The sequence below is a fragment of the Salarias fasciatus genome, chromosome 18 (assembly GCF_902148845.1).
Source record: "Salarias fasciatus chromosome 18, fSalaFa1.1, whole genome shotgun sequence".
Taxonomy (NCBI): Eukaryota; Metazoa; Chordata; class Actinopteri; order Blenniiformes; family Blenniidae; genus Salarias; species Salarias fasciatus.
Window position 1 is genome coordinate 15191585 of NC_043762.1, and position 25212 is coordinate 15216796.

Below are 25212 nucleotides of genomic sequence, written 5' to 3' on the forward strand. Positions count from 1 at the left end.
AACATTTTTAAAAAGATAAAATCACATGTTTCATAGGTCAAAACAATGATAATGAAATCCTGTAGAAAAAGGCTGACACTAAAAGGATTGACAACAGAGCGTATTTCATGATGCTATCGTCAGGACTGAGTTAGTTCAGGATTAATTAGGTGTTGAAGCTGTATAAGACAGGAGTTTAATGAAATGTAACTGTGCTTGTGTGTGAGTGCAGACACTCCGGCTGTAACGACTGCACTGGACCTGACTGAGGCCAGATGTGTCCAATCAGAACATGACGGTGCAGACTGACATGAGACAGGGTGACTCCTCATCTGTTTGCTCCAGATGTAACTTTTTTTCAAACTTTGATTTCAAATATGCTCTGTCATTCATTCCATCTCAAAGCATGAGCCAGTCTATGATCAAAATGCTTGCTGTTTGACCTCACATGGCTGTTGATTTCATGATATGCAGCTATCCAGGCGTGTTTGTTGTAAGGAGGTGCTATAAACTCACACTAGAAGAAGAGGGTTGGGTTTGTCTATAAAAGTCGAGCAGAGCTGAACAGTCTTTGAGAAGTGGAGAAGCAGAAAGCAGACATGCCGGGTAAGAAGAAGATGAGAGCCGCCAGAGTGACTGATTACGGAGCTCCGTCTGTCATCAAACTGAGCAAGGACGTGAGCGTCCCTCAGCCCGGCCCCAAGCAGGTGAGGAGGCATGACTGCAGGGCAGCAAGGACTTATCTTTCTTTATTGCTTTCTTACTTTGTGCTTTTGTGGAAATCATTTTGAGAGACAGTGCATGGATCTGAAGCTGTAATTCTTCTGCAAAGCACTATTATGCATTCAACCTGTCACTTTATATTGTGATAAAACACAAGTTTCACGACTGAGCCAACATATTTGAAGGTGAACAGTCAAAATCTTTAAAGGATAACTAAAATACAGACAACTCAAAAATGTACTCAAGTACAGTAATGAAGTGCCAATGTCTTACTAGACAGTGGTATTTTTGGTCATGTGTTAATATTAATTCACCGTAAAGTCAAGAACACTAAAAATGTTTTTGTACATATAAAAAAATTCATGTTTGCACAAAAAAATTTTCAAATGTTTGTGAAAACAGATCAGTGTCATTACTACACGATGCCATATTGGGATGTTTATATTGATATCAGTCAAAACTACAATCTCTGATTCTTATCATTCAGGAAAACATGCAAGTCACGTAGTTTTATGTTCGTTTCATTGTAATTGCACCTGGCACATGCACCCTTTGTCTTTTATGTACAAGCCCATAATTACGTAAAAGCTTTTATGACTGAACTAAAGCCTTTATGATTTTTTTTTTTTTACAGTAATCAAAGTGTGCCACTGCTTTCTGTTTTGTTTAAAGTTTAATACTTTTTTATGTGTTTACTTTTTAAATGAGGTTAATCTTAAGTATTGTGGTATATTATTTTTATTGGAATATTTCTCCTCAAAACTGTTCTTTTGTGTCTGTTCATGGACTCTTCTCTGAGAGGTCTTCCTTCAGCTGCAGTTTTCTCATCCTCTCTGGACTTTCTGCTGCAGGTTCTGATCCGTGTCCACGCCTGTGGCGTGAACCCTGTGGAAACGTACATCCGGGCTGGGACGTTCGGAGAGAAGCGCTCCCTGCCCTTCGTCCTGGGCACTGATGCTGCCGGAGTGGTGGAAGCTGTTGGAGAGGGAGTCACTGCAGTAAAGGTCTGAATTGACATGATGGCCTGAACGCACGAGAACCTTTCAATTATTTGTATTTTCTGTGGAACAGGATGATCTCTGGTGTATATATTCATGGTTCAATGTTTTCAGGCAGGTGATCGTGTATTCACCACAGCCACAGAGTCTGGAGCTTATGCAGAGTTCACTGTGGCACCAGAGGCCAACGTTCACAAGCTGCACGATGCTTTAGACTTCTCTCAGGGAGCGGCCATAGGGATCCCATACTTCACCGCCTACAGAGCTCTGGTTCACAAGTAAGAGCAGCTACAACAGTCCAGAGCAATGTCTTGAAATGGGAGTGGGTGGATTAAAGGATTATACATTTTGGTTGCTTCAGTTTCCAGTTTCCTGATTAGTAATACCTGTTGAAGATAAATTACTTTGTTTGCTTTGTTTGAGCTGTTGGAGAATTTCTGAAAAACCGCCTCACCAAAAAAAGCCGAGTCATTGTTACAAGTTAGATTTCAGATTGGCACTGACTCCAGTTTGGGAGTAACCAAACTATACTACTGATAACTTACAATATTTTTTATGAATTGATTAATCACCTTTATGCCAGGACAGGTAATTTATTTATTGGATTAGAGTGTGTTAAAGTTGTTAAAGATTTTAAAATTTGTCCTACTTAACTCTGCAACAGCTCTGCTTCCAACTGAATTACAGTTTACTCCTTCATTTTAATCATAGCACATAAATTAATTAAGATAATGATACTATTACTGAAGCCTATTTATGATAGATAGATATGAATATGTACTATTTAATTATTAAGATATCTCAATCATGCTGGAGATGAGTCTTTTTTGGTTAAAAGGACACACTGCCCCCTGGTGGCCATGTAGTCACATCCCAAAATTACCCGAGACAGTCCAAGAGGAAAAACATCGATGTAATGTATCATTTTTTTAGTTTCAAAGAATGACTCCATAATTAAACTCCATAGCTATTTTTCTTCTGTCATTCCCACATTTGTCCAGCAGAGGGCGAAATGTTTTCCCTTCTCCATCTGGCAGAACGCCAGAATGAACACAATTTAAAGAAATGTTCGGCGAAAAAACCCAGCTGTCATTTCTTGAATCCAAAGTTTGGACACATTTTGGATTTTTTTGTTTTTGAAGGGAAAATCAGTGCTGAACATGTGTAAAGTCATTTGTAAACTCTTTAAAAAGACTTTGAAGTTCACTTTAGTATTCTTTATTATTCGCATAGTAGTATCAGTGGTAGTAGTAGTATCCGCATAGTTTTACTAGTTATGTACAGCTAATTCACTTTTTTTTATGAAAGTAACTTCAAGTCACCTTTTAGATATACTGGTTTAACAATAAGCCACTTTTGTTTATGACAGTGTTTTTTTTTTTGTGTTCTATTGTTTTTGCAGTATAAAATATACTAGTATGGATTGTATTTTAGGGAGACATGAAGATGCAATGGCTGGATTTTAAGAAAACTGCATATTTTTATGCTATAAAGTTTTGCGTCTTTTATACTCAGTCAAAATTAGAGTAAAAAAAAATGGACTCAGATGTGATGTGCACTTTGAGGGAAAATATACCTCCTGATATAGTCTGTAGACATCATCTTTAAACTTGTTCACCTGATCTGGTGTTAAAGCCAACTATAAAATAAACACAAAAAAATCGTAAAATCGTCAGAATGGAAGAATCATAATCTAAATCGAATTGGTAACCCCCCCCCCCAAAAAAAAATAATTAAAAAAATAAAAAAGGAAAAAAATCAAATCAGTAAACAAGCCTGCCTCCCAATCATGAACCTGATGTCCATCGGGTTTTTTTTTTCATCACACACTGTTGTGTTTTGCAGAGCCCATGCCAAACCTGGGGAGACTGTCCTCATCCATGGAGCTAGTGGAGGGGTGAATCATATTTTCTTCAATTATAGACATTAGAGACAAAGTTTTGTTGCTAAAAATGTCAAATAACTACAACATTCATCAACTAACATTGATGCAATAAAAAAAAGTATAATTTACTCTAAAATCAAGTATTTTCTTCTTCCATTAGGTGGGCGTGGCCACATGCCAGCTGGCCCGAGCTATGGGCCTCACAGTTTTGGGGACTGCAGGGACTCCGGACGGGATGAAGCTCATCCTCAAAAATGGAGCTCACCTGGCTTTTAACCACAGAGACAAGGGATACACTGACAAAATCACGGTATTCACTCACAGGGAAGAACATGCAGGGAAAACACTTCAAACTGAACTGACTTCATGTGTTTGTGTCCTTCAGGAAGCCACTGGGGGCAAAGGTGTGGATGTGATAGTGGAGATGCTGTCCAATGTCAATTTGAATACAGACATCCAGCTGGTGGCGAGGGGCGGGCGCATCATCGTGAGTACTGCAGTCTGCACTGAGAAAAGAAAATGTTGGGAAAGACTGAATTGCTTCAATTGGTAACACATAAGCAAATTAAGTTCTTTCAAATTAAGTCACAAGTTACAAATACACAAAACATAATCAAGTTGATTTATTTAGGCGTTGCCAATTGAAGCAATTTAATAGAATTAGTCCAACTATTTTCTTTTTTCAGTGAAATTAAAACACTTGAAATGAAAGAGATATAACGTCTGTATCCACAAACATTTCTCCTGTGGCTCTGGCTTGCATTTATTATTCAGGTCATCGGTGCCAGAGGACCTGTGGAGATCACCCCCGTGGACACCATGATCAAAGAGTGCAGCATCATAGGAGTGGTCATTTTCTACGCTACGCCGGTACAGTGAAATAACATCACTAAAACATGTACACACTTAGGAGCCACAACCTTAACCTTAACAGGAGTACACCTTATCTTCTTAGATTATAAAAAAACATGAAACCTTCTCTGTCTTCTCAGTCTCAGAGGAACCCTTGCAAATCCATTTCACTTCCCCTGTACTTTAAAAGAACAACTGTAGCGAAGAAGTACAGCGAAAAAAAAAAGTTGTCCATAAATTGTTCTTTGGAAATAAGCCTATATGAGTGCGCTTCAAAAAAAAAATTTCAGCATAATGCCAACGTTTTTCAACCATGCAACTTAGTTAAAACAGCATGTCAAACATTTGAACCATCATGACTCTTCTCCCCTCTCTGCTCCTCTCACAGGAGGAGATGAAGGAGAGCGCAGCTCTGTTCTTCAGGGGCATGGAAGCTGGTTGGTTGCGTCCTGTCATCGGCTCTAAGTATCCGCTGGAAAAGGCGGCGCAGGCCCACCACGACCTCATTGAATCCCCTGGAGCTACTGGGAAAGTCATCCTGACCATGTGATGACATGTCACAGGTCAAAGGTCGCCCACTTTGGTTCAGAGGTCATTCCACCCTTCAAAGATGTTCAATTGCGTACTTTGAATGAAGTGTTGCACTCCGCAAAACGATTATATGATTAGACTGATCATAGCCCATGAAGTTTGTTTTTTGATCATAAGACTGCTACTTATGTGTACACATACCATGTAATAACTTTGGTGTATTAAAAAAAAGTATTTCAGAAAGTTAATATCACATGAATAAAGAATAAATAACATTGATGCTTTCCGTGGTGGTCGAATTGGACAAAATTACATTCAAGGAATGAAAATTAGTGCTAAAGAGAAACATAAAGGCCTGTTTTTGAGGAAACTGAGTCAGACGTGACGTCCGTGCCTCTCAGGTGACGGCCCCAGCAACTGAGCATGCTCCAGACACAGCCAGGTAACCTAAGACAGCCGCTCTTATACACGCCACACGCGCCACGGCTCTGTAGCAACCAGTAACCAACTGTTCAAGGTTCAGATCTGCATCGAGCACTCTGCATTCAAACCCATGTTTATGAAGGAGTATGTGAGAGGACAGGGGCATGTCATCAGGAGGGGCAGATCTCTGGGCTCTGCTCAACAGGTAAGGACTGTTAAATGTTTTGAAATGATTGTCGGATTATGACATGAACTCTTCAACCAATCCTTTGCTTGCTTCAGTCGAGTTATCCTTAAAAAAAATGAACCAAAGCAAAAGCTGATTGGACAGTGTAACTCCATCTGTATAAGGGTAACCTTTCATCTTTTAGTAGCAGTAACTGGCTGCTTGGAAAGCTGTTGGGGTCCAGTAGTAATAATGAGGATATTGGTCGTTCACTCTACTGTACTTCTGAGTCAGCAGAATATTTCAGATGCACAGAATTAGAATTGTTTTCCAATCAGACAAAGAGAAAAATCATTTCAAAAGTATTTCATAAAATGCAAAAAAACTGACAAGCCAAAGACACCCATTGGTTATGCTGCTCTGGTGCTTCGGTGAAAGTACCACTGATTAGCTCAATGAGAGCAGATTATTGATGCATTGTTGACAAGAAAATCTGCCTCCAGGTCTGTGCAATTCATTGATTTAACTTAATGCTGTACAGAACAAAGCATAATTAAGTGCCGTATTTTTGAAGTAGAAATATTTTAAAATTTCCTGACTGTTATTTTGTCAATTATGTTAATTCTGATCAGTCTTTGAAGTTGAGAAAAGAGACATGGTCTAGTTTTTGTTGTAAATGACAACAAAAAAACTATATTCAAATCAACAAAAGACTCGAAGCTGCTGAAGTAAGACAATGAAGTGCAGATTCATTCTGAAAATGAAAAATTACTCCAAACTCAAAAGACACAAACCATGCACAAAGAGATGCAAAAAAAGGATTAAGGTCACCTTGAGAAAAAGTGTCTCAAAGAACTGATCGAGTTTTTTCCCCTCAATAATGAGACTCAAATACTGACTGACAAAGGAGAGATTTGGAGAATGACTGAAACAGAGCCAAACAAAGGGATTCCAGTGACAGTCACACTTAAGACAAAGCAACAGATTGTCTGTGTGTAAGGTCTCATGACGACCAGTTTTATAAATCAGTGTGTTACAAGACATGTTTTATCAAGATGAGTGGTGATGTGAGCACAGCAGTTAAATCTAGTCAGTTAGGAAAAAAGCAGAGCAATCCCTGAACAGACTCATCACAGATAGAAGAGTTATAATCACCAATCTCCAATGTCAACTGATAAGTTATTAACCCTAATCATCTACAAATTAATTTTTTTTTTTTGTGGAAACACAATTTAGAGGATAAAAACCTAAATAAAACATTTAAAAAATCTTTGGGCCAAAGCATAAGTGTAACAACAGTAATAAAACTCTCTAACTAGTGAAAGAGGAGCTCTGCTCTTCATTACCTGGTTGGATCCCAGCAATTATTAAAAATATCCAAAGAAAACACGAGAAAGGCACAGGTATAACATGCAAATGTCACACAGAAAAGTTTAATCTTTACACACTAAAAAATGTTGGGTTATTTTATTAACCCAATCACTGGGTTATGAAATCCGTAACCCAATTTGGGCTATTATAATCCTTTTGGAGTTTTTGTTGCAACTCATGTGTTGGGTTACAGTCCATCAGATCCAACATAGATTTTTAAACTCAGCACATGGGCTGTTTTGACCACTGTTGGGTTGTCAACGGTCCGTGTGTCACTTCCGTCTTCTCTCTCTGCAACACAGAAGAACAGAAGTGTTCCTCTGGCTCTCTGATGCAGTACAGGGTTGTGCTTATTTACATTACATATCTAATTCACATGACTGTGCGGCGTCATGTCATCATGTAATGTCATCCACAGAAAAATTTGCTCGAGCGAGCGCCCTCCATTAACGAAATAGCTAGCTAACGCGTGTAGTTCGCTAGGTACACTATGTATAATGATTGCCAGCTGTCGGGCGGTTGTGGTTTAGTGGGGAGTGCCGTCGCCTTACAATTGGGAGGTTGTTGGTTCGACTCCTGTCTTCCCCATCTGCATATGGTAACCCCCAGCTCCACTGCCTTGTGGTTATCATGGGAATGACAAAGGCTGAGGGAGACTCCTGTACAGAAAAATCTGGAGTGGAGCCCCGAAGGTGGTTGGTCCTTGCATTGCAGCACCTGGGATCTGTTGACTGGGCATATCAGTTCCTCCATTAAAAACTACGCCCTGGCTTGTCCATGATCTCTCTCAAGATTGATGGAGCTTGCCCCCATTGAAAAATTGATGGACTGCAAAAAAAACATATTGCATTGCTAAGTAGTGATTGAATTTTAAAAGGGTTTGAAAATCAGCTGTTTATAAGATATGTATATTAATTTAATTTATCTATGAACCAATGTGTTTAGTTGAATTAACACAGAATTGTAGTTAATTTGACCCAGAATTTGGGCACATTCAACCAGTATATATGATAAAACTGACCCAGGGCTGAAATTAATTTGATGCAACAGTTGGGTTAAAAATGAGCACAATATTCAACCCAATAATATGGTACAATCGACCTGGACTAACATTGATTTGACTCAATGACTGTTGGGTTAAAAAATAAACCAATTTGGGTTGTTTTTTACCATTCATTTTTCAGGGTGTAACAACTGTAGCAGAGCTGTATTGTAACATAAAGCTACATTGACGCTCATTTCATTTTATAAGTTTGCAGGACACAGTGAATGTTGGTCAGTGGAGCTGTTTGTGAAACTTTTTGAAGCTGTTCAGTTGCTATGTGGAGCTGCTCTGCTTTGTGGATGTTGAGCGGTGACTCACGCTCACCAGAAGACAGAAAGTCCATTAGCAAAAGAGCTTCGGCTGAAACTCGATAGGCCTCGTTCTGCCACAATGTCTGGCTGTCATCCATCAGTCAGCATCCTCCAGGGACAATCTCCACCTCCCCCTTAGCTATCACACACACACACACACACACACGCTCAGTCTTGTATTTCTATCCTTGTGGGGACCGTCCATTGACTCCCATTCATGTCTAGCCCCTAACCCTGACCCTTACCCTAACCCTAACCCACACCACAACAAAGCCTAACCCTAAAGAAATGTTTTTGCACTTTTACTTTTTTCAGTAACAACAACATGGTCAAGAAAACACTGTTTCTCCTACTTAGGACCGGAAAAAGGTCCCCACAAGGCACGTCGTTTCACGTTTTGCTATCCTTGTGGGGACATTTGGCCCCAACAAGGATAGAAATACAAGAACGCTCACACACACACACACACACACACACACACACGCTCAGTCTTGTATTTCTATCCTTGTGGGGACCGTCCATTGACTCCCATTCATGTCTAGCCCCTAACCCTGACCCTTACCCTAACCCTAACCCACACCACAACAAAGCCTAACCCTAAAGAAATGTTTTTGCACTTTTACTTTTTTCAGTAACAACAACATGGTCAAGAAAACACTGTTTCTCCTACTTAGGACCGGAAAAAGGTCCCCACAAGGCACGTCGTTTCACGTTTTGCTATCCTTGTGGGGACATTTGGCCCCAACAAGGATAGAAATACGAGAACACACACACACACACACACACACACACACACACACACACACATTCTTCACTGTTTATCTGCTTAGCAACTGACACACCACTGATAAACTTCAGATACATTTTAATCCAAAACTCAAAAACCTGGATAACTTGTTTTATTTAGTTAGAATAAATCATGCTGAATATATGGATATACTGTATATAATATTACATACTCACTATATGCACTTTGTATACATTAAGGTCTTAAGGAAATCAGGACTTTTTAAATGTTTTCTTTGTGTTTATTAATCAATAAGGCTGATGCAGGAACGAAACTGCCTTTTTGATGAGAAATGTTATGAGGCTATAAAATTTTGACAGAGATTAAACTGTGTGTTTTACAGACCAAACAGGTGACGATGGCGACAATAACGAAGTTATATCAGGTTACAGCCCCGTCGAAGAGATGCTGTCTCATCACAATGTTGCTCCCACAGTAACACAACATGACCTGTGAGTATCATAAATATCACTATCATCACTGTTTGCTAGCACTAAAAAGGAAATAATGACTTCTGTCTTACTTTTAAATGTGCTTCCAAATTATGCTAATAGTCCAGGTACTAATTTTCTAATGCTTAAACTTATTCACAACACTTTCAGTTCATAGGTGGGGAAGATGAAGGAAACAGACCTCAATCTGTCAGAGGTCGACAATAAAAAGGTTTTGTGCTTTTGCTTCCAGATATTTTGTTGATGTTGCTGCTGACAGTCAACAAAGTCCAGCATGTGTCTTCTTTCCCATCATGCCCTGCTTCATGTGCGGTCTGCTCAGAGGATGCCATCATCTGTCAAAGACTGGCTCACATCATAGGTAAGACGTTGTAATCTCTCTACAATCATTGGTTCATAATGGAGATGTTAGTGTAACGCTGCTGGACTGCAGTAGTGAAAAAATAACATTATGACACAAACTTTGTGAGACATTTAAAAACGGCAAAAAGTAAAATAGTTATAATTTTGATGCTGAATTCCCTCTGTGGTTCTGGTGCGGTGTGTTTGTATGAGCAGATGCTCCAGACTCCACCCAGGCTCTGCTGCTCACCGACGGCTCCATCTCCACAGTCCAGCCTGCATCACTGTCCGACCTCAGCAACATCACAGTCATCGGTCCGAAACACATCCTGAGACACAGAACATGCACACCACTGTATTTTCACTTTCCTTTGAGTTTTTTTTTTTTTTTTTAATATTTATTTATTGTCAAGATGTCATGTTAAAATGGACCCAGCGTGGGTCTGTTATATATGTTGTTGTTGGTGGTGTTGTTTTCCTAGGTTTGAGTCATAATCACATCTCCGAGCTCAACAGAGAAGCCTTCAGACACCTGCTGTTCCTCCACACGTTACTGCTGGACCACAACCTGTTAACCAGTCAGGCTCTACGAGGCGGAGCTCTGACCAACCTGACCCAGCTAGAAGTCCTCTCCCTGGGCCATAACCTCATCAGTATGGTGTGTATATCTGCAGCTTGAAATGAGTCTCAATGAGATCACTGTGAGTTTTTTAAATATTGTTTTATTTGGTTGAGAATTGCTTGGTTCAGATATTTCAGTAATAAAAGTCACTCTGTGCTTAGTTGTACAGAGTTCCTACAGTCTTATTCATTATTAGTTTCTGTATTTATTGAAAAAAAAAATAGAGAAAGCCTGCTTAGTTCTCTCTGAAGTCCACTCAGGCCCCAGTTTCCATATCACTGTATAGACGGAGGGCGGCTGGTTAACGGGCACCACAGCTCTGCGGAGCCTGAAGCTGGAAGGAAACCTGCTCACCAGTTTGGACTCCGAGTCCTTCCTTCTGAATGACCTCAGGGATCTGGAGAGTCTGGATCTATCAGACAATCTGATCGATCATCTGGACAGAAAAAGGTTACCTTTTGAAAATTGGCCACTTTTTGATTTTTCCTGTCAACTCACAGACCGTTTTGTCTATAACACTATAATGCCCTCTCGTGGTCTCAGTTTCCGTGGGTTGGTGAGCCTGAAGACTCTGGATCTTTCTAGAAACCGTCTGAGTTCTGCTCCTGCTGACGCTTTTTCCTACCTGAACTGGCTAACAAACCTAAACCTGGATCTGAACTCCTGGAACTGCTCCTGCCAGCTGCTGGAGCTGGCAGCCTTCCTGTCCGCCTTCATTCAACATCCTGACAAGGTGCGGGAACCAATGACTTAATTATGCCTCATTTAAAACAATCTTAATTCTATCTTGTAACCTCTCAGATTGGGATGAGTTTACTTGAGCATAGTTTCTTCCCTGCTTCTTCCAGACGCTGTATAATGGCCGCAGGATGGTGTGTGTGAGTGCAGACAACCCGGCTGTAACCACTGTGCTGGAGCTGACCGAGGCCAACTGCGTCCCGTCCAACCAGAACATCACGGTGCAGATCGAGACGAGAGGCAGCGTGACTCCTCAGCTGTACGCTCGAGACGTGGCCATCACTGGAGTCATCTGTTTTATGGGTGAGAACGAAGTGTTGATGATATGTGTTTGCGCATCAGGCATGTTCGAAAGCTTCCAACTCGTTCTATTAAAGTTAGTGCAGGGACCACATACAGCCTCATTTGAATTTTTGGACAACGGATAATGTTTTGGTTTGTTGTAGTGCGAAGAAGTAGGAATACATTTTGAAAAAAATGTACCTTTCATGCAATATCTTCTTCCAAAACTGTAACAAGTTATAATTTTTAAGGAAATACAAATGCAATCTTAGAGTTATGCTGTTCTTTGCTGCAAAAAAAATATATTAAAATCACATTGTCCTTTGATGGTGTTTTGCAGAATCCAGCCTACATGTTTTCACCAAATCACCCTCATGATACTAATGACACTTTGTCAATATTATAAGGTAGATCAATAGCTTTTACTGCTGCTTCACTGATCTCTTGGCCCAACTCTGAGTTTTGTTGATTTTAAGCTGTTTTTAAGTAAAGAGGGCAGCTTTGGAAACAAATGAGGTTGCTGAGCAGGTTTGATTTGGCAAAGAAGTTCACCCATGAGAGAGGTCTCTTTTAAAAAATCGAAGCTTCAGTTGATGTAATGTGTTTTTCAGGCCAGTTTTCTTGTGCTTAGGCTTCAAACGTTGATGTTAGGGCAACACCAATGAGTGGCCTCCACCGTTTGAACCTCTGAAGACAGATTGCAGCATATCTGAGATACTTTAGTTTCTTTATTTAGTTATAAAATGCAATTGAACAAAGAACATCCATTAAAACTTGACTTGTTGTGCTTCAGGTGGCATTTTGCTGACCCTGCTGGCGGTCCTCATCTGCTATAAAGTGCATCAAAAAAAGAAAATCAAAGAAAGCCAAAGACTCAAGGAGGAGGTGGAAGCGAGCGGGATCGTGGCAAACCACCAAGTCAACCACGTCAGCGGCAGCGTGCGAAGGAGGGACGTTTTCTTTCAAGACGACGGCAAACAGCCGTGGAACAAGGAAGGGCTGACAATAGACGCGAGGACGGATGACTATGGCGTCCTTCAGTTCAGGCCAAGGCCTGAAGACAACAGCGGGTATTTTCGGTGTGCAAACTGCAGCAACGATGGGCCACGGTCGAACGCCACGAGAAGGATGAATGGAGGGATGGACGCAGAAGAGGCCAGCGAGAGGAGGAGGATGAAGATGATGATGGAGGAGGAGAGGAGGAGGGCGGGGCCTCAGCAGGGGGTCTTTACTGCACAAACCAACACGAACTCTTTCTCTCTTCCACACAGGGACGTGTCGCCTCATAAGTCAGGCAGAGACGTAGACAATCAAAGACCAGATGTCAATGCAAAAAGCAGAGGGCTTGAGACAGTGCACTGTGAGAGCTGTCACAGAACATACAGACCCCCGGACCAGCACCTGAGGCCAGCCAGATTTCACAGTGGCCCGAGAGACGCTGCTCATTTTGATGGCTTTAATCCTCAGCACAGGCTGGATGGCAGAGCAAGGAATGGTCAGCGCCACTCTGACATGGTGAAGAACACAGACTTGAGAAGAGAGACAAGAAATGTAACATTTGATTTGGAGAGTCTGCGAATAAAAGAGCAGGCAAGCGGCCAGGATGAGGAGAGGCAAAAGAGAGAAGCATCGATCCACAGGAACAAGGACAAAACTAAAGAAAAGAGACACAAAGTCCAGTCCAGTGGGCTGCTGAAGGGTAAACTCAATTTAAATCCACTTCGAAAAGGCAAAGTCCATCCAAAAAAGAAAAGTGAGCAAGGCAGCACAGAGAAAAGCAGCCCCAAAAAAAGAAAAGAAAAGAGACGAGCTGTTAAAGAAACAGAAGAAAAGGAAAGAACAGGAAAGAAATCAGAACGCGGCAGCGATAAAGCAAAGGAATCTGAAAGATCGACTGAGGATGGCGTGGAGGAAAATGAAGAAGAGCAAAGAGACGAGGAACAACAAAAGAGCAAAGCTTTGTCTAAGAGAAGAAATATCTCCAAAGGTGAGCAAGGAGTTCAAGAAAGTACAGAAGGAAGCAAGACAGACAAGATACAACCAGAAAACGGTCAGCCTGCTGACGACACAGCCTCTGCTGCTGTCTCTGCTCAGGAGCTTCAGTCCCAAGCAGCTGGAGTCGCTCTGACTGGACCACAGCTTCCTTCACAGCATCCCTTCTCACTCCTTTCTGCTGACAGGAATCGTACCACCAACCTCTCCCTTCTTGGCTCCACTGGCAGTAGCCTTTCTCTTCAAGGAGGAAACTTCCAGCTCGGCAGCATCACTTCAGCGCCCGGCGTGCTGCTACCCAGTACGGGTTTAGCAGTCACTGGGCCCAACATGGCTCCAGGTGGAATCCCAGACGGCCTCAGCAGACAGGCTGTGGTGGGGGCAGCATCTTTTACCCCCCTCCTCTCTAGCGCTGTGTACGCCAATCCTTTGCAAGCAGCAGCTCCTCCTCAGGCCTCCCAAACTGCAGGACTTCCTCTGAATTTAGCAGCAAACACAGTTTCCGTTCAGTCCAGCTCACAGAGCCAGTTTCCTCCTGATAGCTCTCCTGTTGTCACCAGACCGAAGGCTGATCCAGGGCAGGGATCGGCTCCTCCCATCAGAGAAGAGGTGCATCAGCTACCCGGTGAATCTAAACCGATCAGCGACAGCCTTACCGACCAGGGTCAGGATCGCATGAGTGAGGTGACCCCTCTGAATCTTGAGCCAGCGGAAACCGTGGAGAATATCTCCAACAACAACAGCCAGACGGACGCGGGGAACATTCCAGGTGTCTCCACGGTCAGCGCGTCAGAGGTTGGATCCAGAGACGGCCTGCAGGCGGCAGGAGCTCCTGCACAGAGCGGGTCCTCTGCAGGAGCTGCTCTGCTGCAGCAGGAGTACCTGTCAGAGGAGGGGGGCTCCTCCCCCAGGAGAAAACTGAGGCTGGTGCTTCCAGAGAAGACGTCAAGTCGCGCTCCCACTGCACTGGAAAGGAAAATACGCTAGTGACTCACAGACTCACATCACAACTTTTGTTTGGCTTTTGTAGATTTGATTAAATGGATGAATTAATTGATATTTGTACATTCTTACTGTGTTATATAACTGATGTTTTATTTTTATAAAGTACTCAAAGACTGAAAAGTTCTTCCTTTTTTTTTTGACACAGGTTATCGACTGATATGATACAACAAAAGAAAACATTCCATGATACAATATGCGGTAAATTTCTACCTGTAAAGTGCTGTGAAACTGATGAATTACTGCTTTCCATAACCCTCGATCTAAAAATAACCCAAGCACTTCCAGTTGTGATCATTTTATTCTCATACTCTACACCTACAATGGACTTACATCTTATGAATTGTTTGGTAAACAAATTAATGTTTTTTTAATTGAATTGACAGAATCATTTCTCTTGAATTGGTAAAGTACTTGACTTAAAGTATGGTCATAGACGAGTGCTTGACGTTAAAATAACTTCATCAAACATCTTAATTAAGAGGACAAAGAATCTTTCAATGATCTGAACATCAAATGAACTGAAACAGCAATGACTCTAGACAGTGCACACTGTAGCAGACCCGTGAGGTTTTGGTGTGTCACTGCTGGATTGGGTCTCCGTTTTGGCACCAGGATGATTGTTTGCAGTGTGTTGGGTTTCATTCGTCACACTCCTGATCTCTGAGTGTTGTCTACGGAGGAGTCACTGTGATCAGAGAGCCTTGAATCAGACCTAACTGTTTGTTGTTGCTTTATTTACTTTTTAGAAATAAATGATTACTTGTTGATTCTCAGAGAAAAGATGATTTGTGGTAAGAGGAAAAGCAATGCAAATTATTTGCTTGCACTTTAAAGAGTTTGATCATGAAAAAGAGACTGGCTCTCCAGTGTGGTGCAGTGACAGGATCCCACCTGTGCAATCAGTCCAGTCGTGAAATTTCACCAACTTCCTGTTGGGTCAAGACCTCCAAACTTCATGAGATCTTCAGATGAGCTCCGGAGCAGAGTGCAGAGAGCCACATGGAGGGTTTCCATGGTCGAGCGGCAGCATCCAAGCCTGACGTCAGCAAGCACAATGCAAAGCGCTGGATGCAAAACCACACAGCCACTGGACTTTAGAACAGTGGAGACGTGTTCTCAGGAGTGACCAATCACACTTCTCCATCTGGCAGTCTGATGGACGAGTCTGGATTTGGCGCTTGTCAGCGGAACAATCTGACCTTAGAAATGCCCTTCTGAAAAAAAAACTGTCCAACATTCCAATGAACACCTTCATGAGCCTTCCCAAAAGAGATGAAAGTAGTTATAGCTGGAAAGGATGAACCCACATTATATTAAATCCTATAATTTGAGATCTGAGTTCATATGTGTGTGAAAGCAGGTGAGCGAATACTTTTGGTATTATAGTGCACGTCCATGCTATCCAAGCAAGGCTTGGCTGCAGTTTTCTCAGTGATCTTCAGGGGGCAGTGTGTACCTGCTGACAGAAAATGAGGGAGCCTGCTCCTCACTGCAACCTTGTTTTTGATGTATGACTGGGATGAAACTGAAATGGCACTTTGGACACAGAATGTAATTACAGCAAGGAAAAAAAAAATACCTAATCTGCTTAACACAGTTAGGCAGCTTTGTGAGCAGTGTGAACTCATTATTTTACAAAAAAAGATTAATGAATTGAAGAAAGACTGACGGAACAGAATCTGCCCTATTTTTGACATTTGGTATCTTCTTCTAAAACAGCAAAATGTCAAATGTACAAAGCAAAGAAGCATAAACTCTTCATAATCTGAGGCCAGATAAACAGCATCAGGTGGTTTCAGCACTAAGAACAAGCAGGACGGGGATCGCCTTGATGGAAAACATCATTGTGGTTAAAAAATATGAGCAACGTGAACAAGTGAGAAATTGAGAATAGCACTAAAACTGGGCTGCAGTGCCATAACTGCAGCTCGCCACCTCTGACACTTTGCATTGTTAGCACTAATGAAACTTTGTCTGTGTGCATCTGTGTGAAATCTGGTGGTTTTTGTGTGGTGAGGCTGTGACGCACCCTCACAGGCATTAAGGGCTTGTTTCGTTTCTACTGAAAATGTATAGAGAATGAAGGGAGCGCCAACCTGAGCAAAAGTCTCCTGTCGCTCGACATCGGGCGCAGATGGAGCTGAATTGATTATTAATCATTGTGCTCATCATGAGGAGCAGGAGCTCCGCTGAGTTAAAACCATGGACAGCAGTGGTGGACAGGAACTTTACCTCGATCGTCCAAAGATAATGATAGGCTGAATGTTATCATCATACCGAATATCTATTTACACTTCAAACCCACAAAGAGATATTAGCAATTATCGGGATGTGACTTTGGCCATGAGATATAATTCAGAAAACGCTTTCTTAGGTTAAATGACCCCCTTTTTGATTCAAGAGTGGGATTTTGTGCAACATTTCAAGAACAATATTCAGAGACTTGTTCAATATTTTATATCTATTCCCAATAGCTTGACATTTTTCAAATTTATTCTGTAAATGGTGTTTGGATTTTATTCTCAGCATCTTCAGTCGTCACAGTTCAACTGTAATCTTGACACCATTACTTCACATTCAATGTTTTACAGTTATGCTCGATGCTGCAAAATGAAGTTTCACATTTTTTACTTGTATGCAGACCTGGTGTTCAGTCTCTGATAAGACAAAATATTCCAGTGAATTGGAATCAGGAGCCTTCAAAATCAAAGCAATGTGCAGAGTTTTTTTTTTTTTTTCCCAGGTCTTGATTCTAGAAGGCATTGTATTATGATCTGTAAACTCTCACTTTGACAACATCAGGCCAGGGTTGAGAACGACTGTTGTCGATAATGACATTTTTACATTTGCAGTAATTATAATAGTGACCAACATTTTCATCTCCAGCCGAATGGGCCTGATGTGTTATGTGACTTCAAAAGATAAAGCCGGCTGAATTAATATATCCTATTAAATCCAGCGAAGGTTAAAAATACATATTTTCTTGACTTCAAAGCCTTTTAATTTGCACTTGCTAACTACTTTGCATACATGCAAAGGGTGAAAGACAGGCGTCAGGTGTACTGTGTCACAGCGGTGGTAAAGGTGTACATTATGATGTGCAGCTAATTACAGCAGCTGTCACAAGTTGTTCGGAAATAAACAACATGAAAGAGGCAGGATTTGGAGTAATCACTGCACATCAATGCAGCGCTGACTTTATTCTCAAACACATTAGAATCTAAAAATAAGAAAATCTTCGTGGTTGCTGTTCAGAGTCCTTTCATCTGCCAAAAAACACATTAATACAAAGAGATACAGAGTGAGAGAGATATGTCTCTTATTATCATTAACACTAAAAGAAAACTTGATTTGATTTAATAATAATAATAAAAAAAAAAACAACAACATTAAAACACAGCCAACCCAGCAACAGTTATAGTTTCTTAAATAGCCTCTGTGCACAGAGAAATAGAGATGACAAAAGAGACCATGCAACCCAATCAACCACTCCGCTTCCTCATTAACACTTCACACACTCGCACACAGTTTGGATCCAAATCAATATTATCAACAGACATATGCCAAGGAGGAGGAGCCGTCATCATACAAAGGACTACTTTTGTTTCTTTTTCTCCAACGAACAATTTGACATTTCATTATTTCGAGGACTAAAATACATTGGGTTTGTTAAAGAGAACAATGAAAGTTCCTTAATGGTACACAATTATTCACACCGGGTGCCTGGTTAAACAGGCGGCAACAAAACAGCTTCAGGTGCCGTGCCAGATCTTTGTCGTGTACGTCTCTAGCTGAAGAAAGCGGCGTGATTTCAGTCATTATCGCTGTGCTCACCATACGTTTCCCGTCTCAGCGGACTGTGTGCGAGACTTCAGTACATACTGCATCAAATCCAATCCTTATGTTCTTGTAATTAAAGACCGAGGGGGGAAACAATGTGACGGGTATTTGGTTATTAACCCTTTGTTTTTCTGTGCCCTGTCGTTTTGGCTTCGGTTGCACAAAGAAACAGCAACTATGACGTCAAAAATAAGGAGGGAACAAAAAAAAAAATCAATTTCATAAATTCAGAACTCAAACAATTATGTTACAGCAATTTACATACACTCTTCAGAGCTTTGTGAACTGATGGTGAACACCATCCTTACAAAATGAGAAAGAAGATATGAAATTTCAGAGCAGACATGAAATTAGACGAGGGCGGGAGTATATACACGCACCGATCGGCAGGGCTCGTAGCACAAGGCCAGCCCATCTCTCCTCCACACGACTTCCACTTAAAACTGAGCAGTCAATGGTTTGTCAGAAAGATGATTACAGACACTCTTGTCAGGTCTTAAAACACTGATGTACCTCAAGGAAATGGCAACAATACGCTATATGTTTCCTAATTCTACTGCTGGGACCTTTAGGTGCTGAACTGGAGTTTGTCTCGGACTCAGGTGGTCTCTGAGTCCAGCGTGAGTCCATTCTGTGGGTGGCAGTCGATGTCTCTCTCGCTGGGCTGAAGGTCGGACCGGCGGGCCGGGGCTGATGGAGAGACGGGGGTGGAGGGTCTCCGGCGTGGCAGTGGAAGGGCTCAGCATACATTTGGTGTCAGGTTGTCCTGAGATTAGCTCAGATACAGAGGTTTGTCTCTCTGAAGGCTGGGGGAGGCAGAAAGGAGGAACTCATGAGGTGGGGCAGTGATGGCACGCTCTCCTCACAAGCCAGAATATTTGTAGTTTCTTTGTGGAGTTTGCATGTTCTCCCTGTTCGTACATGGGTTTTTTTTTTTGTCTGGTTTTCTCTGGTCTAGAACATTTCTAGTTTAAGCTCTGTCCTAATTCTGACGTTTACACTGAACACTCGCTCTGTTCTAATGTTGGTGACTATCCTGGTAACAGTAAGTAGAAGATGTTATTACTTTAGAATGTTGGGATTTGAATTCCCAAAAAACAATGTGCTGTAGCTTTCCCTGAGTTTACAGCAGCTATAACCGGGTACCACCTACAACCACTTCCCACCAATAACACTCCAGAAGTAGAAAAGTTTTTTTGTGCTTCTGACTTTTGAAATATATCCTCCAGGGATGAGATGATTAGTCAGTCAATCCACTGTTTATTTTTTACAATTATTTCAAAAAACAATTTTTGCGAAATGTGATCAGTCGCACTTACAGCTATTTGAGCTACCGACATTATCAATTTGAAGAGCATAAATGCACAGTGCATGGAAGCTCCTTCATTGATATCACATTAAAACTTAATCTATTAAGCATAACCTCCTCATGGTGTCAGTGATGAAACACAGAATAACTCAGTCCATTAATCAACAAATGGTTTTTGAGTTGTTTTAGTCAAGTGGAAAAATTGTGGTTCCTTTTTCTTTTGCCTGAATTGTTTTCAGGCTCAGTTTTCCCCTTTAAAATTTATTTGAACTCTATGTTCTTTTATCAAATATGTTCAAAAATGCATAATACACTGGTGTTATTACTGGTGGCATTTCTGATGTTTGACACATTGATGAATCTTTGTGATTAGAAGGTCATACTTCAGTAGTTCCAGGGTAGCACAGAAATCATAAGTGTATGGGCACAACGGGGTATAATCGGTTTTTACATGAGATATAATAAACAGGAATCATGGTTATGAAAAGTAGACCCGCCAAAACCCATGCCACAGAATAGTAAACACATTAACAACCTGTTTTTGTACTCTGTGTCAATACCCACCCGTTGCCATGGTAATCAGTGCTCCAGTCCAGAGAGGGGTGGTGGTGGTTCGGCGTGTGTCGCCCCAGCTGGTGGTAGTCCACCGATGATGACATCACTGCGCCGTTATTCAACATGCCTCCTCCGATTGGCTGGTAGTCAGACTGAAGGGAGGCCGGGTAGCCCTGCAAGCAAAAACACACATTCACTTTAAAAAGGAGAAATTAGGTTATAAGATACATTAAGAGTGTTTCTAAGAACCAAAAACCTGTGACAGTACTAACAATATACGTGGATCTAGATATTGATTTTATTCCTCTACACATAAACATGAAAACCCATGAGTTAAGAGGTTTGACGTGAAAATCAGCAGTTAACACAGCAGAGTGAGAGACATGAGGTGAAGATACTGCATCAACTGAAGGAGATATATAGATGCTAATATTCACGAAGAAAAAAAACCTGAAAGCTAATTACTGTCGTCTGGACTGTTGATTTGACCTGCTTATCAGCAGGTAAACTCAATTAGCTGCAGCAGAAAGCCCCTGAAAACTGTTAAGACACTTCAAAACCAACGCTCTTTGTTCTCTTTTTGAAATAATTGTGAAGACAGGCAGCAACAAATGCATTCAGTGAAAAAAAATCCTGAAATTTAATTGCAGAGCTTGCCTGAACATTATATCTTTTAAGCTTCATTCTAAGAGAGGCAGTATTTTAATTTACAAAATATGACCTCACATCGATTCTCAAACTTTACTCAGTTTGCATCAACTGCAATAAAGAATTATAATATTCTGTACAAAGGCAGTAAATTTAAATACATGATTTATTTGCCATTAAAAGCAATGAAAACAGAACATTCTAATTAATGTATTAAAACTAGGACATGAAAAGATGACATGTCTGGGTAAAAGACAGTTTGCTCACTGTAATTGCCATGCATTGTAATGCAACAACCAGCACAGTATCTTGTTAGAAGGAGAAACTGAAAAAGTTTTTTTCTGAATTTTTAAGGGTCACCATGATATTCTTCCCCGCTGGTACCAAAATTAATGTAAAATGACAGACTAAACAATTCTGACCTGCTTGACAAGTGTGAGAAAAAAATGGTCAAACTGAAGTTTTCCTGTGAGCATTCGGCTAAAGGACATATTTTAATAATGATGTGAGTCTGCTCAGATTTATTTAAAAAGTGGTTTCAGTGGACATGATTCTTGTTAACCAAGGAAAACCCTGAAGTGAAGGAATATGGTGAAAACTTTGGCTCTGCTTTACCTGAGAGAATGAATAATTCAATTCTTATGATTATTGTCATCGTCATACCAAGTACAGCGTGACATTCTACAAGGTAGCAATGACAACCAATCGCAGCAATCCAACGGTGGTCTGAGAAGAGGTGGACAGAAAGCTGCGTGTTCACGTGAAGAACTTTCAAACACCACACAGAGAGGTCCTGATTCAGACTCAAAGCCTGGATACTGTCACTGTGCTAACCACTACATCACTGTACGGCTCCAGCATTCAAACTCTTGGAGCGAAATGACATTTGCAACATGGAGCCGCCAAATGTTAGCAGGTTGATGCAAAGAAGATCACTTTTTTTTCCAAAGAAGAGCAATGCTAACTTCTGAAGCACTGGGTGCATGTTCACTTAAAATATAAGACTCTGATCAATACTTAAAGGAATTCATAATTAAAATTTCTTCACTGCATAACTTAAGGATCACATTTTTTCCACTTCAAATAAGCCCAGAAAGCCCACATTTACCATGGGATGTACTTACTTTTTTACATGGATCAAATCAAAGCCTCAAAAAGGGGCTGTCTGAGTTTTCCATGAGGATGTCTGGCAGTTTCATAAATAACTCCGTTCAATGGAGTTACATTGACTATTCTTGAAATGCACCAGGTCATTACTTGGCAAAAGTCATTAAAAAGGTAAAAAATCCTTTACATGCGGTTAAAGTGTCTTTGAGCAGGTTTGAAAGGTGGCCTGTTTACTTCCTCCTTTAACCTGAATGCGTCCATAGACAGTTGATGCAAACCAGCCATTAGCACCTCTTTGGCAAAATGGATTCTGATGAATGGGGATGCGAATGACGACCTGCATCGCGCTGAAGTGAAAAGGAGACAGATCAGTTGCAGGTTCATCAGCGGTAATTACAGAGTTTTGAGTATCTTTCTGATTATATCATCTGCCATCAGGAGGGAGGAGGAAGAAGAGGAAGAGGAGAAGAGGGGAGGACAACTGAAGATGAAAAGGTAAGAGGAGAGGGGGGGGGAAGGAGGTGTGTGTGTCTTAAAACCATAGGATACGTGAGGGAGGAGAAGGAGATGGAAAAATGAGTGCAGGCGATGACAAGTGTAGAGGAGTGTGCAGGGGGGAGAAGAGAGGGAGAGGGGGGACTGAAAGGGAAGTTAATCTGAGTGTTGTGAGTGAAAGAAGAGAAAGAGGAGGACAGCAGGTGGTTGGGTTCTCCCTCGCTCTCCTCCCCCTCTCCTCCTCTACCTCACCTATTCATCTATTGTTGAGCAAATTCTTCTCCTTCACTCCTTCACAAAGACCCCATCTGCCTCTTTTGTCTCTCTCTCTCTCTCTCTCTCTCTCTTCTCCCTCTTCCTCTCTCTCTTCCTCCCTTCCCCCAGTAATTCTCACTCTTCACTCAGTAAAAAAAAAAAGAGAAATAAATAAAAAAATAAAAACTTTGGAGCTCTGTCACTGTGTCCTCTCCTTCTGCAGTTTCTCTTTTTTGTTTGGTCTCTTTTCTTGGAAAAAAAAATGCAAAATGGAAGAGGAAAAAAAGGGATTATGGGAGTGTGGGATTTAGAAGTGCATTATAAAAAGAGGGATAAAATGGAAAGTGAGACTCAGTGGTGATCTAGTTCTGCATATTTTAGCAAGTCTAGAGGGTATTTGCTTCAAAGTGTCTCATACAAGACATAACATAAATTTGTGTCACACGTGGGCATCCCGCTCTCACTGCTGTCGGAACAAAATCACTTCTAAACAAATGACGGGCTGACTGACGTGCTGACTGATTGGCTGTGTGACTTTAATTAGTAAATTTAGTTAAATTAGGAAAAAAACAACAGAGACAAGAATAACTGGCACATTAGATCACTTAATCCACAAAACTTCATAATTTCAAAAAGAATCTGTGGATTGTTATCCGAAGATTTGAAAAGTTAAAGTACAGCAAAAACACAGCAAAGAGGAGGTCACCAACTAGTGTGTGTGTGTGTGTGTGTGTGTGTGTGGTCCATGTTGAGTGGGATAAAAATTGCTTGCACACTCAGACGTCTCAGGTTTGACCTTCCCTTTAGGGACAAAGTGCATGTGTTAAGGTCATGGTTAGGATGAGGGTGGGTATGTAGTCATGATGGTTAATGAGATGCAGTGTGTGTGTGTGTGTGTGTGTGTGTGTGTGTGTGTGTGTGTTCTCGTATTTCTATCCTTGTTGGGGCCAAATGTCCCCACAAGGATAGCAAAACGTGGAACGACGTGCCTTGTGGGGACCTTTTTCCGGTCCTAAGTAGGAGAAACAGTGTTTTCTTGACCATGTTGTTGTTACTGAAAAAAGTAAAAGTGCAAAAACATTTCTTTAGGGTTAGGCTTTATTGTGGTGTGGGTTAGGGTTAGGGTAAGGGTCAGGGTTAGGGGCTAGACATGAATGGGAGTCAATGGAAGGTCCCCACAAGGATAGAAATACGAGACTGCGTGTGTGTGTGTGTGTTTGTGTGTGTGTGGGAGGGTGAGAAGAATAAGTTAAAACTGAGTTCAAAGGGACTTGTGTATCGTATCTTTCCTGATGAATACTCAACTACATTCCGCCTGAATAAATCTGAGGTGTGGCACATGCAGACAATAAAGACATTTCCTGTCTCTCCTTCAGTACATCTGATCACATGGGCGTGGCTTTGCGTCCATGATGCTGTCTCAACACTTCTTGAACTGTTTCGGGTCTCCAGTACTGACAAGCAATAAACGGTTCACAAGACACACACAGCTGACTGTTCAATTACCACTAATATTGTCCAATCCTTGAATACTGATTTTGTGAGGATATAAAGTAGTGTAGTCTTTACAGCTGGCAAGCAGTACATTCCCTAGATTACTTTGCTTGCTTCACTTGTTTGTATTTTGTCTTCAGTGTGTTTTTATTAGCCCTTTGCTTTCACAGGTTAAGCACCTTTGGCTTCACGTTTGCGTTTATAGATTTGCCACCGGTCTCCTGAATTAATCATTCAGATCTGAAAATTGGTCTCTTTTCACATTCTGTCTCAGTTAAAAGTTAAGATAATTTGCTTATCAAGTTTATCAGCTCCATTGCCCTGTTCTTGCAAATCACTGTACACAGAGCAGAACAGCGTGACCGTCTGTACTTTACAGAACGAACCTTCTCTCAAAACGACTTCATCAACCAACTGTGTTCAAAAACGAGGATCACTGATGAAGGCAGAGGGCAGACTGACTAATTGATCTGATGCTGATACAACTTCATCTGATTTCACTGTCAGGAGTCACAGAGCAGAAACATGGTCTGTGGTGGGATTTTAAAACATCCCTCATCATACCTAATGAATTCCCTTGGGGAAACTCTTTCTTCCTGACCCATCCTATTTCTAGCATGTGGGGGTGCAGCCAAATTATGGCACTCAGGGACCTGGTGGGGGTCAAGGGTCTTGCTCAGGGACCCAGAGTGGTGACACGCTTGCGAACTTCTGATCCCAGGTCTGCTTCTCTGACCTCTAGGCTGTCGCTGCCCAGTTCACTGAACCTCCTCTCCTTCACTCCTTATGCCTTGCTGCTCCATCCTCAACATCCTTTTCTCTTACAAACTTAATGTTATCGATCTATTTCTCTGTCTCGTCACACTCACACACTGATGGTGGCAGCTGCCATGTAAGGTGCTCAACCCACTTTGGGAGCATTTGGAGTTCAGTGTCTTGCTTGAGGACACTTGGATATATATAGATAGCATGAGCTGGAGGATTGAACTATAACAAATGCGATTG

The 25212-nt window shown here is 41.4% G+C and overlaps 2 protein-coding genes across 2 annotated transcripts in view; one reads left to right on the forward strand and one right to left on the reverse strand.

Moving 5' to 3' along the window:
- Positions 1 to 530: 530 nt before the first annotated feature.
- On the forward strand, positions 531 to 5243 carry LOC115405445 (quinone oxidoreductase-like). The gene is made up of 8 exons (XM_030115022.1): positions 531 to 686; positions 1554 to 1706; positions 1815 to 1978; positions 3546 to 3597; positions 3746 to 3895; positions 3971 to 4072; positions 4360 to 4455; positions 4826 to 5243. The coding sequence occupies exons 1-8, from the start codon at positions 579 to 581 to the stop codon at positions 4985 to 4987; spliced, it is 987 nt and encodes a 328-aa protein (XP_029970882.1). The 5' UTR covers positions 531 to 578; the 3' UTR covers positions 4988 to 5243.
- Positions 5244 to 17674: 12431 nt separating this feature from the next.
- Positions 17675 to 25212, reverse strand: part of tox (thymocyte selection-associated high mobility group box) — a 54773-nt gene continuing 47235 nt past the window's right edge. Inside the window, exons 11-12 of the mRNA XM_030115212.1 lie at positions 20218 to 20381; positions 17675 to 19150 (exon numbers count right to left, since the gene is read on the reverse strand). Coding sequence (XP_029971072.1) covers positions 19117 to 19150; positions 20218 to 20381 — 198 coding nt within the window. The 3' untranslated portion in view covers positions 17675 to 19116. The remainder of the gene's footprint in view (positions 19151 to 20217; positions 20382 to 25212) is intronic.

Excerpts from the sequence above, each read along its gene's own strand:
- LOC115405445 (XM_030115022.1), top strand. The coding sequence starts at position 579 with ATGCCGGGTAAGAAGAAGATGAGAGCCGCCAGAGTGACTGATTACGGA. Across the intron at positions 1,979-3,545 it reads TACAGAGCTCTGGTTCACAA|AGCCCATGCCAAACCTGGGG; the intron begins GTAAGAGCAGCT and ends TGTGTTTTGCAG. Across the intron at positions 3,896-3,970 it reads GATACACTGACAAAATCACG|GAAGCCACTGGGGGCAAAGG; the intron begins GTATTCACTCAC and ends TGTGTCCTTCAG.